Source organism: Macrotis lagotis, chromosome 5 (genome assembly GCF_037893015.1).
Source record: "Macrotis lagotis isolate mMagLag1 chromosome 5, bilby.v1.9.chrom.fasta, whole genome shotgun sequence".
In the NCBI taxonomy this organism is placed as follows: domain Eukaryota; kingdom Metazoa; phylum Chordata; class Mammalia; order Peramelemorphia; family Peramelidae; genus Macrotis; species Macrotis lagotis.
The window spans coordinates 213,297,213-213,318,151 of NC_133662.1; the positions used below are offsets into that span (position 1 = coordinate 213,297,213).

A 20,939-nucleotide genomic window follows, 5' to 3' on the forward strand; every position below is an offset into this window, starting at 1 on the left:
TGTATATCTCTTTAAGGTTTAAAAGGCATTCTTTGAGGATTATCATATAATATCCAGCTAATAAAGGAGGAAATGAATACTCACAAAGGTTAAGTGATTCTCCCAGGATCACTCACCTGGTAAATATGCAAATTCACATGTTAACCTGAGTCGACTAATTCTAAGGAAGTGGGAGGAAAGAAGAGGGAGGAGGTTGAGCAAGTAGGTGAGCATGTTAAGTAATACCAGGCAGAGTATAGTAGAGTTTGACTAGAATGTATATGTGAAGATAAATAGCTTGAAAAAAGGATTGGAAAGAAAGTTTAAATCAAAAGCCTTGAAAACCAGGATATAGGATTTGCTATGTAGACAATAAGGAGTCACAGATAATCTGATATGATAATCAAGTAATTATAAACATGTCTAATCTCAATTAATATAATTCCAGAAGGCCCAGACAGCTCACTGACTCAATCAATCAAAAGTATAGACAGATGGGAACAAGTCTTTCATTGATTTGAGGAAAATAAAATGCTGTGATATTAGATAAAGACAGGAAATATCTTTTAATTGTCCAAAATTGTTGGACTTGCCTCGGGGCCTATAGGAAAGTTTGGAATCAATTCCAACAGCAAGCCAGTTTACTGGTAAAAGAGCTACATTCAAGTTTCTGAAAGAGAATTATTTTGAGGCAAAATTTTCTCTCTTTCCTTCCTTTCTGCCATGGTCAATCGATCCTGGGTTTCTATCAGAGGTCTCACCAGTGACCATAATCAGTAATTGAGTCCACTAGAACATAGATGAGATGAACATAGCTAGTGATTTTTGTAAACTTTGTCTCCTCAAAGCTAAGCAGAAGCTAATATCTTCTTGGGTTTCTTTTCATTTTCAAAGAAGACCATGACATCAGGAAGGTGATTCCATGATAACAAGCAAGCAAATTGGATTTGAGTGAGGGGGTGATGTGCTAAGTCAACAACCCCACTTTCTCCTCCAGAGCCATCTGGATCAAGTGGCCAGATAAGAATCAGGACTGGAGATGGTCCTGGATAGGAGGCAATCAGGGTAAAATGACTTGCCCAAGGTCACACAGCTAGTAAGAGTTAAGTGTCTGAGACTGGGTTCGAATAACTCCCATCTTCCTGAATTCAAGGCCAGTGCTCTCTCTCCACTGTGCCACCTAGCTTCTCTTTTAAGCAAAAACTGAGAAGTGTCAGTCACATTGGAAAAATGACCTCATCTAGAAGAGGACTGGCCCACCCAATAGCAATACCTCTCTCTTTTTGAAGAGCCAGGCCAGCAGACAGATTTGTTCATTACTTATGCTAGGTGTACAGTGAATTTTGTGAGTACCATACAAAAGAGGAAAAGAATTTCCAGTAACCAGGAGTTGAGAGGCATCTTTTCATATGTATTCCCTATGCATGTATCTCACTTGTTCTCTTAGTTGGAGCCCACTCTCCCAAAGAGACTTGTGCATACAAGGAGATAGTGTCTCAGTCTCATCCTCACCCCAATTTAGGAGGTATTTTTGTACCAATGGTTCTTACTATGCCATATAAGTGAATACTTTTGCTAAAAAGTAATTGAGGATCCAGCTAATAATCATTGAAAAGTACACTGTGGGTGCTCATGATTAACATTATAGGATAGAAACTCAGTTTCTTATGGTTATCTTTAGAACCTTGAGGGAAATTGTAGTCAACTACCCTCCGTAGCTAAGAGTTATGGAAGTGGTCTCAGGGTATACTCCCAGCATTTAAAATTAGTTCATAGATATAAAAGGATCTCAGTCAACTCATTTTTTTTTTAGTTTTTGCAAGGCAATGGGGTTAAGTGGCTTGCCCAAGGCCACATGGCTAGGTAATTATTAAGTGTCTGAGGTCAAATTTGAACTCAGGTCCTCCTGACTCCAGGGCTGGTGCTCTGTCCACTGCACCACCTAGCCACCCCTCAACCCCTTCATTTTATAGATGGAGAATCTAAGATCAAGGAGGTTTAGTGACTTAATCCTATAAATCTTTATGGATCCTTGATACTTTATCAATGTAGAATGGTGTCTCTGAGATGCACAGTTTTTGAAAGTTGTTTTGAATGAACATTGAAAAGTTTAAATGATTTGCTCAAGAACCTGGGACTTCTTGACACTGAAGCCTGTTTTTCTACCTAACTTAGCCACACTGCCTTTGCAGCCTGATAATAGCAGGAGATTTGAACCTAAATCTCTTGCCCTCATAGCCAATGCTCTTTTCAATCACCTTATTTGAAGAAACTCTCCAGTCACTTTAAACCAGCAGTTTTCAAAGTATGGCCTGAAGACAGCCAGGGGGTCCTTGAAACTCTGTGGGTCTTCTAGGTCAAAGTTGTTTTCATAATAATACCAGAATGTTTTCATTTTGAAAGCAGTAAATAGATAGATAAAAATCCACTTAAAGATCTTTGGGGCTTTTTTAAAAATGTTTTTATTTCTAATATACAGTAAATATGATGAATATGATTCATATAAAAGGTAATTTTTAATAGTGGAAAGGGGTCAAGTTTGAGAACCACCGGGCTAGTGGATGAATGAGGCTGGTTCTTATTTGTAAAACCTTCTCACCCAAATCCATCCATTACACTATCCAGCATCCACCAGGCCCTTCTTTATCTAGCTATGTTTGCATAGACCCTTCTTGCACTCCATTTGACAGGTAGGCTTCCAAAGAGCAGAAATGATCCTGAATCGTCCCTTCATACCCCTGGGACTCAGCGGGGACCCCAGGAAGGATCTGCCGGTGATTTCACAAGCTCATGGACGTGAGCACTCAGCGCCCCCGGGCCAGGCCGGGCCAGGCCGGGCCAGGCTGGAGGAGGCGGGCGGTGCTGGGGGTGCCCAGGGCGCCCCTGACTTGCTCCCCACCCTCGGGCCCTCCAGACCCCCTCCCAGCGGGCTGCACAAGAGTCGGCTGTGCCTCGGGGGAGGGGGCGCAGACAATGACTGTGGAGCAGCCGGGCCACTGCCCCCCAAGGCCGGGTCTCAGCTCACTAAGGGGGGCAGAAGGCGTGCCCTCTGCAGCGCCCGGCCCCCCTTTCCCCCGGGGCCTTGCCCTTGCGCTTGCTGGGCTTCGTGTTTCCATGTCATTAGCCCCCCACTGGGGCGGAGCGCCCTTCCTCCCCGGGTTCAAGGCCAGCTTCCCCGTCTCCAGTCCTGCTTCACAGCGGGTCCCTGGCCCCAGCTGACTCCGGAGGGCAAGGGGAGGCTGGGGGCTCGGCGCAGACCCCCCGCCACGCCGCGGCTGGAGGCCGGTGGGCCTGTTTGTGAGTCTGCGGAGGCAGCAGCCCGCAGGCATCCGTACGCGCGGGTCGCCGGGCTGAGTCGCCGCGGCGGGCGGGCCGGGCGGGCCGGGCGGCCCGGGGCAGCGGGGCCGGCGCTGCCCCTCCGCTCCTGCGAGGGCTCGGCGCGCCCCCTGGCGCCCCGCGGGGCTGGAGGCGCCAACGGCCGGCGGGGGCGGGGCGGCGCGGGGCGGAGCCGGGGAGCGGGGCGGCGCGTGCGCGTTGGCGTCCCCTCCCCTCCCCCGCCCCGCGGCGCCTCGGCGCCGGCTCCCCGGGCTCTGCCCGTCCGTGACGCGCCCCCGGCGGCCTCTGCCCTGACGGCGCGTCCCTGCGTGCGTGCTGGCGTGCGGCGCGCCGGCGTGCGGCGGAGGCGGCGCGGGCCGAGCAGAGCGCGCCGCTCCTGAGGTGCCCGGGCGCGGCGCGGCGCAGCGGACGGGCCGCCGGCGCCGCCACCTCAGCGTGGGCTCGGCCGAGCCGCGGGCTCCGCCGTCCGCCCGTCCCGACGCGCGGGAGGCCCGAGGCCCGGGGCCGGCATGTCGGTGGCGGAGGCGGTGCCGCTGCCCGCGGCCGGGGTCGGCGAGGAGCTGAAGCAGACCCAGGAGAAGGAGGACGCCGAGAAGTACTCGTTCATGGCCACGGTCACCAAGGCGCCCAAGAAGGTGCGGGGGCGGGCGGGGGCGCGGCGGGGCCCCGTGTGCGGGCCGCCCTTTGTCCCGGCGCCGGGCCCGCCCCGGCCTCCACGTCGGCGGCCCGGGCCGGGGGCGCCACGGAGGAGCCGCAGCCCCGGGGTGGTGGGGGGCGCCCGCAGGTCCGCGCCGCCTCGTTTCGTTGTGCGTGGCGGCTCGCCTGGAGGACGCGGCCGGCGCGGCCCGGGGCCCCGCACACGGGGGCCGCTCGGGATTGCCCCGAGCCCCTTCTGGAGCCCGCGACCCCGGGCTTGTAGCCGGGCCGCGGGGGCCGGCGCTTCTGCACCTGATCCCGAGCAAAACAAGCGGCCTCCCACTCGGCTGTTTGGGAGGCCTTCTGCCCGGCAGGTCAGCGGCCCAGTTAGGAAGCACAAAGCCCCCATTGTGCTTGCTCTGTCTGTCCTCCGGGGCCAGGTCTTACCGGGGAAAGCCTGTGTTTCCTTTTAAAAGGATTGAGGGAGTTGTTCTTTGTGCTCTCCGGGAGCCTAATCTCCTTCTCCGGGGCTGTAACCCTTTGTATTCTGTATTATTCACTCGAGTGACTGTCCCTTTACACATAGAAGGTTTATTTTTAGTTAAGCTTTCCGATGAGTCAGTGGTAAAGCTGCGGAGCTACCTTAGAATTATAAAGCCAGAAGAGAACGGAGAGATCATCTAGTTCAACCCCCTCACTTTGCAGAGGAGGAGACTCGGAGAAGTCAGCATCCAAGCTCCGCGGCGTGGGGTCCGAGGCCGGAGCCCAGGGCTTCTGGATCCCAGCACCTTGGACTGCTTCCCTGCTGTGCCAGCTTCTCAGAGCCTGGCTCCTTTGGATGGCTCTCACAGGTCTTAGGTCCCATGGGTCTTCTGAACCTGGACTATCCCTGTACTTGTAACCTACAAGTTTATTTACCGAGACACCGTCTCTGCCTGAAAGGACTGGCTGCCTAGCGATCCGTGCTTAAGTGCTCGTGGTCTCAGACTCCTGGTCTCATTAAGCAAAAAGCTACTCAGTCTCTAGGAGGAAGAGGGTGGGTTTTCATTTGCTTGTAAACTTGTCCTTATGGTTCTCATTAAGTTTGTCCTTTTTGAGTTTTATTGTTCAGCAACAATTTAACACAGTGCTTTATGATGACTAATTATTCTTTCCCCTAGTGATAACCAGGAACATTTATTTTGTTAATGGAGCCATCGAGGACTGGTTCAAGGTCACATACAAAGTCCAGCAAAGAGTCCTGGTGTTAAGGGCTTCACAGTGTTACATCAACCTCTGACTTACTTTTGTAACCCTGGCATGTATGAATAACTTGATTTCCTTCTCTCTAGAAAAGCTAGAAGGGCACAAGCGATATAATAAAATTAATTTCCAAATCCAATGGCCTGTTTTCAGTCCTTGACCTTTCTTTAGCATTTACCACAGCTGACAGCTACCTTTTCTTGTGTACCTTTGTCCTTCCTTGGCTTCAGAAATATCAGGCTCTCCTGCTTCTGACACCTTTCTTGTCTCAGTGGTTCCTTGTCTTCCCTGACTTCAGTACCTTCACAAGGTAGATGTTCCTCCCCTGAGTCTGCCCTTGGTCCTGTTTTTATTCTCTTCCTTGGTGATAACATTTACTTTAGTGGCTTCAGATGAGGAAACAGGCACAAGAATCTTGATACAAGGGCTCCCAAATGTGACTTATACAACTGGTTCCTATGTTCCCCCTCTCCCCAGTCCTCATGTCCTTTCATTTCTTCTCTGAATCTTTGCTGATTCATCATGTTCCTGAAGACTTTGTCCTGGGAACTCCTTTCACTTTTTACTTTCTCCCCTGGTGATCTCAATTCCCAAGAGTTTATTTGTCATCTTTTCTTAGATAACTCTCCAAAATAATATAAAGTATCTCATTTCTCCTGTACATTAGTACTGCATTACTAGTTGTCTGCTCAGTACCTCAAACTGCATGTTTCACCAACCTCTCAGATTCTATATGGCCAAACTGGAATTCATCATCTTTCCTGCCAAACTTTCCCCTTCAAACTTAGCAGATCTATTATTATCCTGTCACCCAGGTTTATAACTTCAGAGAGATTTTATGCCATGCCCGTTGTCAATTGCTTGCAGAACCCTATAATTCTAACTATAAAATATCTCTCCACTCATTCATCCTTCAAGTTCAGGCTCATCACCTTTCCCTTGGAATGTTGTTTTCAGTCATTTCCTATAATAAAACACACATTTAACCTGACATCTAAAGCTCTGGCTCCCATGTTTCTCTAGCCATATCTAACATTCTACTAAGCTGGACAATGGTATCCTGAACTTAGTATTCCATCATATGCCATCATACATTTGTACAAGTTAGGCTTCCTGCCTGGAGCTCTGCTTGTCAAGATTATTATTATTTTTTTTTTTGGTATGAGACTCCCTTTAGCTGTTTACCTACTTCAAAAAACTTTTGATTCCCTATCTCCTTCCACTATTAATGCCCTTTCCCTTTTCTGATTACCTTCTGTGTAATCTGCATACATGTTTTATTGCTGCAGTGAACCTACAGAACAAGGATCTTTTCACTTTTGTCATTGTATGCTTATGGCCTAGCTTAATGTTTTACATAGTTAAAAAATAGATATTTTGTACAGGATATCTTAATCTGGTATCCCACAGTAAACTCAAATTCAACTTGTCCAAAACCAAGGATATTCTTTTTAGATTTTATACTTCTGTCCATCTCATATTTTTTTTTAAGGATTTTGCAAGGCACATGGGGTTAAGTGGCTTGCCCAAGGCCACAAAGCTAGGTAATTATTAAGTGTCTGAGGTCAGATTTGAACTCAGGTACTCCTGACTCCAGGGCCAGTGCTCTATCCACTGCTCCACCTAGCTGCCCCCATCACATATATTTTCACAGTCATTGTGATGCCACATAAAGAGTACTAGAGTCATTGGAGAGAGACTTGTATTTGGGTTCTCTTCTGCCTTCAGCATCTTATTAAGTAGGTGATCATTTTACCCTTTATTTCCTCTTCTATAAAGTAGGGCTAATAATACTTGTACTAATCTCTATTGTTTTCAAGGCCTTTCAGTTTTCTCTCATCACTCAATAAATGATTCCACTTTTACATTTTCTCCCTTCCTTTCCTCCTATCCTCCCTTGTAGCTTTTCTAGTTTAGGTCTTCATTTCCATGTACTTTGAACTATTGTAGTACTTTTAAAAGTTTTCCTGCCTCTGTTTATTTCCATTTAGGTCATCCTTCATGGCACTGGTAGACTAATTTTTCTGATGCTTCGGCTTACTTTCTCAGACTCATTTCATATTATTTCCCTTCAGATACTACTTAGCTGCAGCCAAGGTAGACTATTAGTTATTCTCCCTACATGGCAGATTATTTCCTATGCCTTCCATTACTATTCTCTGTTGTTATGAACCACCCTTACCTTATGTCTGCCGTTCATCATCATCATTCTTTTCCATCAAGGCTCAGTTTTCCTGAACTTTGGAGCAGTTCTCTCTGTTATACTTTGCCCCATAATATTCTCTTTATATTATAATTAATGTATATTATATGCATATTATAATTAACGTATATTTTGTACCCTCTAGCAGAATGTGAATTCTTTGTGGGAAGGGACTGTCATTTAAAAATTGGGTTATAACCCAAATTTCTGGCACAGGACTTTGCATATTATAGGATTTTAAAGTAGGATTCAAATCCTAACACTTGACTAGCCATGTGACTTTTGCAAGTCATTTTACCTTTGTAAATCTCTTTTAAAAAATCACCAGTAAAATGAAGCTAGTGCTTGTTGAACCCTACCTTACAGGATCATTATGTGGTTCAAGTCAAAGAATGTATGTGAATCCCTTAACAACCCCTTGCATACTGCCAGTTATTAAATATTGAAATATAAATCTGGGAGTGCCAGTCTACTTCATAAACAGTAGTGACATCATATCAGTGATCCAGTCAGATTCAACTCTTGTTTCAAATTCTCAGCTCTGCACAATCTTACATTACTTAGTTTTCCAGCCTTATCTCATGTTACTCTCCTTTCCAAATATGCTACAGCCAACTAGACTACTTTTTCACGGGAGGTATTAAATCAGTGTATGTTGAATTAAATTGAACAAACACCTCTATAAATTGTCCTCATAAATTATTAATGTTAAAAAAAACCCAAGTCTTCTATAGTCCTGAAATTCCTTAGGAGATAGGGTAGTTCTGGGACTAATAGAAATATAAAGATTTGTAATTTTCTATAGAAGTCATGGAGCTAAACAGAACCGCTCACATGTAAAGTGTAAAAATGAACAGACCTATAGTTTCATATTCTTGCTTTGAGATCTAAACAGTTGTGGGTATGATTGTCAAATCTTTGAAGTTCAAGTAGATGAGTTTCAATGGCCACATTATTTTATATATATGTATACATACACATAGTAATAGATAAGCGTATTGATATTCATTTCAAAAATACTTTTCTAAAACATTAGACTCAAATCAGGAAACCTGGATTTAAGTTCTGTCTTTTGGCCCATTGTGATCCTGAAACAAGTTATTTAACTTTGTTGTGCCTTCATTTCCTCATCTGTTAATAGAAATAATAATTTTGCTCTCTGACTTACAGCACTCTTTAAACATTAATGTACTATTATTGTCATATTTCATGTTTGATTTGGAGAGGGGAACGAGGGAATACTTTGTTAAATCAGTATCAATAAATCAATACAATTATTGAATTTATATGATTATTTTGAAAATCATTATCTTCTGATCCACTTGGCATTACGTAGTCATCAGGTATTGAATGGTTTTATAATCTTAGTCTCAGTAACATCGCAGGATTATGTTGTCCTTGGGTCTTCATATCCTGACATTATGTCAAATTCTTATTAGCCAAATCCCAAGATTGAATGAGGATGGTTCTGGACTCATTTAGGTTCCTCTGGTTCCGCAGTAATGGGACTGAGGCAATTAACCTCATGACTCAGACTATGTTGTGCTTTAAAATGGGCAGGATATGATTGGCTTGAAGTATCTGTCCATTGCATTTTCTGCACTCTGTAATTTCTAAACATTTGAGAATAAATCTGATTAATACTTTGTGTTGTAAATTGGAGTGTTTTGGAGGCATAAACACATTGAATATTGAAAATTGAACCATGTTGAATAGATATTTAACTTAGGTAGCATGTCATTTGGGTCTGTTACATCTTCTGAAAAGGACCAGATTAGAGCCTGATGAGTGTTACTTAATGTGTTAGACTGGTAGGTGTAATCCAGGATGTTTATGGGGTTTCATTTAGGATTTTTCCCTCAATGAACTTTACTGGATGTAGCTTTCGTAGAAGTTTATCTATGTCAGACTGATGGTGTCCTTATGTGTGAGGCCTCTGCAGTTTGTCTTTGGTGTCTTCTATCCAGAGTTGATGTGATAGGATAGTAGTTTTTACAGGACTTTCCTCTTGGAGTCTTAATTATCTCTTTTTAATTCTTATCTGAGACCAAAATCAGTTCTTCTGTACAGATACTGAACACCCCTCTTTCCAGTAGTAGGTTAATTGTTGTAGACTAGAATTCAAATTTTTTGAGTCATTTAGCTTGCACAAAGGGAAAAAAAATCTCCATTTTATTCTCCACTCCCTGGGTTCCTGACTGTTGGGCATTTTAAGAAAATCTATCTTAAACCCCTCCCACCTTCTTTTATCAATCTATTGACTCCTAGTTATTTAAAAAAACCTAGACACTCCATCTCTCCCCTTAGGGCATTTTCTCTGACTGTCCTCCAGGCCTAGAATATTGTCCTTTCTCTTCTTGCCTCCTGGCTTCTCTGACTTCTTTTGAGTCCAAGCTAAAACTCCTCCTTCTACAGGAAGCCTTTTGGAATCCTTCTACTACCTTCCCTCTTACAATTATTTCCTATTTATATTATATAGCTTGTTTATACACATTTATTTGCTTGTCTCCCCCATTAGATTGTGAGCTCCTTGAGTGAGCACAAGGACTTTGCCTTTTTTTGTATTTCCAGTGCTTAGTTCAGTAACTGGTACTTAATAGAAACTTAGTAACTGACTGGCCAGCCACACTCTCTCACAAAAGGTTTTTTTTTTTTACTTTTGCAAGGCAACAGGGTTTAGTGACTTGCCTAAGGTCACACAGCTAGGTAAATTATTAAGCAGCTGAAGTTGGATTTGAACTCAGGTCCTCCTGACTCCAGGGCCAGTGCTCTATCTACTGCACCACCTAGGTGCCCCTTCACACAAATATTTCACATGGATTTAGTCAGTTAACATTTATTGATCACAGCCTATACAAGTAGAACTTGATTTTATTAAGCAACAGGAATGTGGAAATCAGTGGGGAAAACCTAGATTGAAATGGGACCCCCAAAGGTCATCTAGCTTATCCACATTTAAGACCTAGTAGGGTTAAGCATCAAGAAAATGACCTCTCCCATGCCTTGACTCAAGAGCCTCTGTAGTATTTGAATGGGGCTCTCCATTCTGGTTGAGCCTCTGGCAGATCCTCTTCTGTGCAGGCTTCAGTTTTCACATTTGTGAAATGAGGAGTTTGGACTAGGTATGTCTAAGATGCATCTCATTCTAACTTCTCTACAAAATTAGATCTCACCCATTAGCATCGGCAACTAAGCTGTTGAATAATCAAATTTCGAGTATAGTTAATTAGTTAATGTCCTTTTTGACTAGAGGTGTCCAGTGGAGGGCCTCAGAGATCTAGTAGCAGTGTGAATATGATCTTGGAGTGCATTGGGTGAATCAAGAAAGGAATTGTTTCGCTGGATATTGGGAGCCAGGGTCTCTAAGCTGTTTGACACAGTCGCAGCAAGAAGACTCAAGGCAGTCACACTGCCTGGTGGAACAACATTTCCTTCTTCAATATATATAGGGATTTCATAATGTTGAAGCCTTTTGTATGCTGAATGACCTGAGAGGCAGTCCTGTTAAATTTGGACAGAGTTTACAATCTGTTTTATTCAAGGAATTTTTCTGAAATCCTTCCTTAATAGTCATTCCAGTATTAGGGTGAGTAAATATTGTAATCAATAATAAACCTATAAATATCGGTATGCATGAAATCCCTATGTATATTGAAGAAGGAAATGTTGTTCCATCAGGCAGTGTTGACTGCCTTGAGTCTTCTTGCTGCGACTGTGTCAAACAGCTTAGAGACCCTGGCTCCCAACAGCTGGGTTCTACTTTGGTCAAAACACATCCGGCAATTAACTGTATTCACTTGGTTTCCATGGTGATGCCTCTTATTGATTGGCATTTGACGATCAACCTAGGAAATATCAAAAGACTTCACCAAGTTGGCCACAGGTTGATGAACTGATCTGATCAGAGCAATTCTAGAAAAAACATCTGCCAAGTATTAAAGCATGTGTGATGTTTTGGTGGTAGAGAAGGCTCAAACCTGTAAAATCATGAATCCCAGAAGAACTTAAGCACTGATTGCCTCCCACCACCATCAGTAGTAGGCACCTCTTTGTTCAGTTTCTACTTCGACCCACTTGCCTCCATTGTCATTTTGTTGCTTGGCTCTCCCACTATGCTCCTCTTTGAAAGTCTTTATTCTTTTCTATTTATGTAATACACAAAGCAGAGATGTTCTGCTTACTTTGTGCTTCCGGGCAGCAAACTTAATTGTGCAAAGGATGATATGAAGCATAGAACTTAGATACCTGTGGGTGGATAAGGGACATTCCCCTGACCAGTAAAAATAGGGGAATGGTTCAGGTAGGCACGACATAGATTGCAAGTAGACTAGAAGATTTGGATGTAGCAAGAACTTTTTATTGGACTAAATGATCCTTGTTTTGTTGTTTCTAACGTTCTTGAATTATAGTTCAAGGAACTCTTGATAGTATTTTGGATTGTACCTGTGATTTAATGGGTTTAGGGATCTCTTGGTGTAGAATGTCCTCAACCAGTGCAGACAACAGAGAGGTACTTTCTCTGCAACTGTCAAAAAGGTGCCCAGAACAGTGAGAAGTCAAGTGACCTGCCAGAGTCACAGTCTGAAGTCGCACTTGAACCCAGGTCATTCTGCCTCCAAGGCCTGCTCTCTATCCACTAGGCCACACTATCAGAGAACTGCAATCTTAGCTGCAGTTTATTAGTTGGAACAACCTGAGATATAAATAATAAGTGTTTATTATTGAGGAGGATTTGAGGAAATAATAAGCAAAAGTATGTTAAAACTACTACCAGCCTATCCAGAGGGAGCCCCTTCCTCTGCCCCCCCCCTTTCCTTTCCCATCTTGAGGGCCTGCCAGACAAATGCCTTGTTTCCCTGCCAGAATATTCTGTCACTTGACCTAGAGGAGCGCTTTGTGCTTTCCCATTCCAGGCTTGGCCAGTTTGCTTCTCTTTAGAGCTTCAATCTGTGCTCAGTTATGCAAAGGAAATGAAGGTTAAGTAGAGGGGGCTTTGGGCTGCTCACTGTTCCATACTGTCCCCTTACAGACTTACTTGAGCCAGGGTCTCATGCAACCTGAAAAGCTTCCCAAGCTATAGCAAACCTTGTGAGCTCTCTCTTTCTTGCCCTCTTCTCTTGAACCCCCAAAAGATGGCATCAGTTGAAATCCCTCTGAGGCTGTTTACTCAACAAGGTGCTGAGGAGAATGCTGATATGTTACTGCTGCTTTGCAGTATGGTTCAGACAGCACTGCTCTGTGTGTGGGAAGTGGTATGAGGAGGAAGAGCAGGAAGGCCTGGAATTGATGGGCACAGCAAGCAATGTTTACCTGAATAAGTTCAACCATCAGAATGAGGCAGTGTCTGTCACTGTTTTGGCTGACTCTGAGATTGGGGCAATATGTTACATGTTTATGAATCTCCTCTTATTCCTTTTAGTATTTTAAAGATCTTTAATTTCATTCAGTGGTCCCTCCCTTTGCCAATCTGGATTGCATCCTCTCCATTCCTTAGATGTTGTAGTCCAAACATAATACTCATATGTATATCTATTTCTAAGTGTATATATAAGTACCTTCCTATCCTTGATGATAAGCAGCTAAGACTATCTAAAAGGACTTTTCAGCAAACGATTACTCATTTGCCTGGAATCATTGCTCCTTTGCCTGGAATCATTGCTCCTGGATATGAGAATGAATTTTCATTCTGCATCTTGCCTTTAAGTCCTCAGAACACTACTGAAGGTCTCCATGTCTTTGCTATACCTTTGGGATCTTTCCCAATTTCCCAGGGACCTCATTAGAGATGCCTTTAGGGTTCAACTCAGGAACTGACGTTGTTCTGGGTGCTGACATTTCAGCAGAAGTTTTTTAAAGTTGTTTTGTATTGCTGCCTCAGCCTTGCTCCCTGTTATCAGATCTTTGGGTCACCCTGGGGTTCTAGATTATAAATGTGGCAGATTCACTATACTAATTGTCAGTGAAGACATCAAATGTTTTTGCTTCCTCATCTCAGAAATAATTTGTTTTCAAAGGGGTAGAGTAGTATCTTTTTGTTTGACTTTAGATTTTCTTCATAATATGTATCTAAATCTTACTCTTAATTTGACTTTCCCCCTTAGCTTTTAGTTTCTGCAGCTATATGTGGTCTTCCATGAAACTTGGCCATATGGTACCTTGTATTGCCTCACTCCCCCTTATCTTTCTTGCATATTTAAAAAATGACATTTTTCTATTGTGTGAGTAGGGGTTATTTTGTTCTTTGTATTGGTGTCCCCAGCTCCTTGGAGACCTTGGTACATAGGCATTTAATATGTACTTGTTGATTGATTGACATCTGAATTGCTATGAGCCACAGAAATAGGAGAGTCCTGTAAATTTTCAAATGGCAAAACAGTATTATATCCTGCCAGAGGGTAGTGGTTCATTACACTGTACATTTGACAGTTATAATATAGCCAGCATGATATAAGGAGAAACTTGAATTTCCTAATGGAGATTGAATCTTGGGCCCTCCAGCACTGGGGACATCATGCATTTTGGTTTTCCCTAGACAAAAATGAGAACTTGAAGATTTGTGATAATGCTTTTAATTTAAATGGGAGTGGAGGGGGGTGGTGTATGTGGATAGGATCTGTGACAAAAGTAGTTCTTGGGGGCCTGAAACCAGTGGAACAGCTTGACCTCGTGAAGAGTTGAAGAGAGCATAGAAATGACTGTATTTGCATAATTGATCAGAATTGCTCAGATAAACAAACATGTACATATCCATCATCTTTGTTGACAAATCCTGATCTTGAAGGTGAAATATTTGTATATGACCTGGATGTCTTTGATTAACATAAATTTTCTTTTAGGTCAGCAATATTCTGGGAGATGGATCTATCCCTATCTTAGACAAGAGCCAAGTGTGTCAAGAAACTTTTGGCACTCAAGGAGTCTGTTTTGTTTTGTTCTTTATGTCAATTTTTATTTTGTTTGTCTTTTGCCTTTGTTTTGATTCAAGTAGCACTAGAGTGAATGAACCTCTAGGTCTTCCTGCTTTGGAAGAAGAACTTGGTACTTTCCTTCACAGATGGTAGGTGTGTCCAATTGCTCTGATAACTGAGTTCCTTCCCTGTGTTCAGGGGGCATCCAAGTTAGAGAATACAGTTCGATGCCTAATGTCTGGGAACTAGGTCTTTGAGCAGGCAGAACACAAAGGTTTCAGATTCACATCTCTTGGAGGACAGTCCAGCTGTCCTGTGGTGCTGGACCAAATGAATTGTGAATGCTAATTACATTGATCAATACGGTGGCCTCGGTAACAGGCTTGTGGCTGCTTTAGAATCTGTTTATTCCAGATTTGTAATAGAAAAGAGACTAAACTGGTAGGGGACATGATGTTCTTACTGTAGCAAGCTGCATTGTAATGCCAGGGGAAGAAACAAACTGGAAGTAGCTGATCCTATGGACATCCCTATACAAGGATTTCCGGAGGAGAAATATGAATATTCTGGGTGGTTTATTGCCCTTGTCTATCAGTCATAAATGAATCGGGGAGTGGAGAAGGAAGTCTTGGTTTAGCACTGGAAGTGAGAAAGAAGTGCTAAAAACCCAAAGACTGGATAAAGAATACCCATTTGGGGAAGATTCCTCTCATTATATTCCTTAATTTGTGTTGTTTGGAATTGGAAGTTTGTGAAAAAAGATAGGTCCTTGGCCCCTGTCAGTCAGCCAAAGGAGTCCCTCCAGCCTGTCAAGTAGGGGGTTCAGAATTCTGCACATTCTCTTCTGGCTCCACAGGGAGAGGCTTAGCTGAGTACGGAGCATGTTTGGAATGAGTTCACCTTGCCAATTCTTACCAAACTTGGATTGAGTTATTGTGAATATAGTCTTGGATCTCTGTTAGACAAATTCTCTCAATATTCTTTTGATCTTTTTGGATAGGTGTGTTATCTATTTCTGGCAGATGAAGTAGAGTCTTGGCCTTCCTGCCCCTTTTTTTCCCCAACCCTCTTTTCTTCACTAAAGTAGGGGTTTTGGATTATGCAGCAAGGCCAAATGTATTAAGATGGAGTCTTTTTCCAGAAACTGGGTAAAATCTGGGCTGGAGTTACATTCTAGATACTACATCAAAGACTTTTGAAACCTTTGGGTCTATAAGAGATGGCGGATCTTTCTCAAAGTGGAACAATCTAAAATGACTCTTTTACTTCCTCATTCCATTCAATTCATTTTTCTCCTCTTCTTTTTTGTGTAGTAAGGCATGATCTAAAGTGGTATCCTTATGACAACTACGTGCTTACTATGTTTCATGACCAAAAAATAATCTTTTATAGGGGAACCCAAGCCTCTGCTAAATATATAGTGCATGTGGATGCAATTGTTTCTATTCCTTTCCCAGAAACCACAAGGTTGAGGTGGGGGGTTGTATCCAATTCAAATTGGATTTCGACATATTGTCTCCTTGGATCATAAATCGAGAACTGGTGAAGACCTTAGACCACAGCTCACTCAACTTTCTTATTTTTATCCCAGATAAATAAACTGAGATCCAGAGAGCTTTAGTGACTTAGCCAGTGTCACAGAGGTAGGAATACACAATAACCCTACTAATTTGGTGTTGTCCCAGAGAGATGAGGTGACAACTGACTTGGGATGTAGGTCTCTCCTGACTCAAATCTTAGTGCTCTTCCTATTGTGCCGCACTGCCTAAGCAAGCCCCTGAAACTATTGAAGTCATTTTCTTCTGGGACCAACTTACATGAGTGAGCCATTTTGGAAAAACATCACATAACTTATTGCCAAAAATGGCAGTAGATCTATGGGAAAATGGCTGCCACCCAACTTTGATCACCTTACTTCATTTAATATTTTGAAAAAGACCAACATTTTTCAATTATCAAGTATTTTGTTTTTTTCCCTCCTCATAAACATAGAGGGTGAAATCCCTTGTAACACATAAGCATAATTAAGTAAGACAAATTCTCACATTGGTCACATCCAAAACTTGATGGCCTGGTTTGAATAGTAGTTCATCATCTCTTTGTTATATGAGTAGCATTCTCTGTTATCAGTCCTCTCTAATCAGTGATTGATCATTGTGTTAACCAGAGTATTCCATGTTACACTCAGAAAATATGGAAACAGAAGGTTCTTTTTTTTTTTTTAAGATTTTTCAAGGCAATGGGGCTAATTGGCTTGCCCAAGGCCACATGGCTAGGTAATTATTAAGTGTCTGAGGTCGGATTTGAACCCAGGTACTCCTGACTCCAAGGCCAGTGCTCTATTCACTGCACCACCTAGCTGCCCCTCATAAGATTCTTTAATGGAATTATTAGCATTATCAAAACTCTGTTAGAGAAAGGATCATTAAGTGGTATGATGTCAAAGCACTGAAGACAATTAAAGATAGGATCATGAGGTCTCAGTTCTAGACTTAGGCCTCAGAGGCCCCCCTAGTTCAACTCCCTCTTGACAGGGGAGGAAGCCAGAGTGATTTGCCCAAAGTCACACACTAGCCGTCTCAGAAGAACTTGAGCCTGGACTGGTATGAATCTTAGGATTTGCTCTTTTCTTCTGTAAGATATAAGCTCTTTGGGAGCATGGCTCTTTTTATTTTTGTCTTTGTGTCCTCAAAGCCTGGGACAGAACCTGGTACACTTAATAAATGCTCAGCCTTGTGGCATCAAGGACAGCTACCTGTCTCAAACTCATCTGAATGTCTCTGACATGCTGCTTAGTTTGCAAATCTGTTTTAAAATAAATGAATTCAGAGAATTGTAAATCTAAACATTGTTCACAATATGTAAAATATATATATATATGGGCCAGCATAATTTGAAACTAACTGAAGTAGCAAATCCAAGAGCAGGTGACTTCATTCTTCCAACGTAATTTTTAAAGTTATTTGACCTTTCCCCCCAACTTGATTGTATTCAGTATTTTCCTTAAATCAAAATTTAAATTGGAAAATTAAGACTAATTGAGAATTTTCATTTTCTTGTCTTCTCAACAGATTATAAGCTCACTGAAGTGGTTGCCTTGCTCTATACTTTTTCTGTGCCTCTCAGTTGCTAGTTAGATTGATTTCAGATGAAAAACTTTCCCTAGAGATAAACAAAAGCAAGTTCCACGAAGTCGATAGTAGTTTCTGTACTTCTGGAATGAAAAATGTATTATCACATAATTTCATTTGTTGTTAAAGTAGAATTGACAGAAACATGTGCTGTTATTCATTTGTTTTATTTGTTTCCATTTTCTTTAGAATTCTGATGCCAGGTGATCTAATAAAATTACCCAAACTATGAACTATTGGTCCCTAAAGAAGTTGGAATGGAGATATTTTAGTCTTGTTCTGTATAGAAATTATTTGCCAATCTATTCACATTTACAAAAGCAACATTTTACTACTTTAGTTACTATTTAACTTTTAGATCCTTAAAACTAAATTTCTTTTCTCTACTGTTACATTCTGATGGTGTTTCCCTCCTGTTCTTTTTAACCCTTATGCTTTTTAAGGGAGTGGTGATTAGTGGTTTAAAAAGCAGATGGTTCTGTTTTATTCACCTGTGTGAGAGTATTGCCCACTTGATCCTCAACTCCCATCTATAAGAATATAAATAAAGTAGTACATTTATCGGTTGCCATTTGGTGACTTTCAGCTTTAGCGAAGCATAACCTCTCTTGATATTCCAGTGGTTCTATGATCCTCTTTATGTAACTTTTTCCTCCAACAGTTCAGGGCACAAGCTCTCATGGGTTACCTATCCTATGCAATTCTTATTCATGCCCTCTCAATTAATTTTGCTGATCCACAACTGTGATTCATTCTTTCAAGAAGTACCACATTAGGCTAGGTTTGTTGAAGAACAATTTTAATATCAACTCAGGGAGGGTGCTAGATCAGAGGAAGGAAAGTACTGCCTTTACAGTATTGGCTACTTGATAAAATAACAGAAAACCTAATTAGTTCTTTCTAGACTTTGACCCTGATATCTGATAGATTACTTTTTGCCCTAAATTATTTCTCAAAAGTATAGTTTGACCTAGAGATTTACCTATGGTATGCACATCCCATGAACCCCTGGCAAGCTTTTATTTTGAAGAGCTCATCGCAGTATATATACTAGTATACGTTTAATCCATGACTTTCGTTGATTAGAGATGGTCTGTGCAGACACAGAAATGAGAGATTGAGTGTCATGAGCATTGATCTCCAAGTAGCTAGATAATAGAGTATGTGGAGGGAGAGCCTGGGGACAGAGAGACTAGGTATGTCACAGATGGCTGTGACAGTGAGCCAGGCAAGGGGGTTGTGAATGTGCAGGTACAAACAAGATTACATATATGGGGTGAGAGAAAGGGAAGAGGAGAGGATGACATCAGAGCCAAGCAAGAGGTTGATGAATATCTGAGAAGAACTGTAAGTAGAGAGAAGGGAACATATGCAAGAGATGTTGTGCAGGTACAAACAAGATCCATATCTGGGGTAAGGGAAAAGGAAGAGGAGAGGATGACATCAAGGTGTTTGGGAAGACTGTGTGGCCTTAACAGTCATAAGAACCCATGGAAGGAGATAGAATTTAGGATGAAAGATAGAATTTGTTTTGGTCAGGGTGAGTTTGAAGTGCTAATGGGAAATTCAGTTTTATGTATCTATGAAAATGCAGGACCGTAGCTCAGAAGAAAGACAGGCTGAATATATGTGTGTCTGGGAATCATTTGCTTAGGGATGGGAATGTTAACTGAGATTTTACTGAACTGTCTCTAACCTGAGAACAAAGCAGACCAGAGATAGTGCCAGTAACAAAGTGATTTATTCATTACTTGCTTTGTAAGGAACCCAAGACTGGAAGTGCAACAGCATCTTGGGGCCCATCTCAGGGGGAACTTGGACCTGCTCCATTTTCAACCTAATTTGGTTCTTCTCTTCTTGGTTAGGTAACTTGGTGGTGATCTCCAAATGTACTGCACTGGAATTAGTACAAACATCTAACTGGTTTTTTACCCTACCACAGCTTCAGCTCCGGAAACTCAAGTGATCCACCAGCCTTAGTCTTCCCATAACAAGAATTACACTACTACACTTGGCCCAACTTAAGAATTTTTTGAAAAGACATGACATATTTATAGTTGGTAGATAGGTGGATATGGAGAGCTTGAACTTGAAAAGAGGGAAGGGTGGGAAGGGATGGTGGGGGGACCTGCTGGAGACATCAGGAGGAGATAGTATCAAGGGTATGTTAGAGAGATTAGGGAGGTTTGTCTTGTTAAGGAGTACTACCTCTGTGAGATTTTAGAGTGAAGGATAGGGGGAAACATGTGTGAAAGGAAGTTTGTGATGAATGATTTCAATTTTTTTGAAGCATGAGGTACCACATTGAGGAAGAAGGGTTGGGGTACCATGGGAGACTTCAGGAGAGATTAAAAGTTTTGCAATAGTTACTGGAGTGAAGAGAATAGTGACTCAATTAAGGAAGCTACAGCGAGTCCCAGTTGAAATTAGATAGCAAATTTATAGTGAACTATTACAGTTTCATGGAGTTTGTCTAGGAGTGATCAGTGATAGGACAAGGGGGCTAGGAATTTGGAAGTAGAGAGTAGTATAAAGTAAATTTTGTTTCTGAAGGCTAGATAAAATGTCAGAAGGCCTAAGTTCTTTCTAGACTTTGACCCTGGTATCTGATAGATTACTTTTTTCCCTAAATTATTTGTCTAGGGGCGAAAGTGTAGATGTTACTGGGACAGTGACTTGGAAGAGAACTGAGAGGTAACAGGAATGGAGGTCATGGTAAAATTGAAGACTGTGATTTAAGGGTTATAAGGCAATGGAAAGTATAGAATGATGAAACATTATGATCCAATAAAGGAATTTGGAGTTTTTGATCAAGTGAGTGGCAAGATATATGGTGGAGGAATAAGTCATGAAAACCAAGTAGACTGAAGAACTGTGAAGTTAGGGTAGTTGAGGGAGCATAAGTTGAAGATTCCTAATATGGATAGAAAATGGATAGGAGTGAAAGACTGTGAGTCAGGCACTATTGTTTGTCCTTTGTTCTTGAAGATGACCTTGACTTCAGGAAGGGGAAGGTGATTCATGACTTGCAAGTGAATTGGATTTAAGTAAGAGAGGGCTTTGCAAAGTCACCAGCCTCACTCTCTCCTCCTGAGCCATCTGAATTCAATGGCCAGATGTAAATCAGAGCAACTGGAGATGGTCCTGGGTGCAATGACCTTTTTTAAACTAAGAATTTCAATTGGTCCCAGTTTGACTGTGGCAATGACCATTCTGTGGCTAAGAAATGAGGCAAAAAATAGTCAATCTGGGAAGGGAAGACAGAAACAATTGCTAATTTGCATTCACTTTGATTATATAGAACCCAGATCATGACCATGGACCTATTCAGTGAGAGTCAGAATGATTTAAGTGATAGGGTGTGGACCTTAAAAAAAAAATTAAGCTCATAAAGCCCTCAAGATGTCTTACGAGATTTCAGGGATCAAAATTCATATTTCTTTGGACACAGATAAAGCGTATGACTTCCTACATGGACAGAGAAACAGGAGAGAAAAGAGGGGG

The 20,939-nt window shown here is 42.2% G+C and overlaps 1 protein-coding gene across 4 annotated transcripts in view; it reads left to right on the plus strand.

Annotated features, from left to right (window-relative positions):
- Positions 1–3,732: 3,732 nt before the first annotated feature.
- The window catches only part of AHCYL1 (adenosylhomocysteinase like 1), a 39,446-nt gene continuing 22,239 nt past the window's right edge, over positions 3,733–20,939 (plus strand). The window contains exon 1 of one of the 4 annotated variants that reach the window (XM_074188370.1): positions 3,733–3,950. In XM_074188370.1, coding sequence (XP_074044471.1) covers positions 3,825–3,950 — 126 coding nt within the window. In that variant the 5' untranslated portion in view covers positions 3,733–3,824. Of the gene's footprint in view, positions 3,951–17,532; positions 18,783–20,939 lie in introns of those variants that run through there. The other 3 variants (XM_074188366.1, XM_074188369.1, XM_074188368.1) reach the window with 3 other exon arrangements.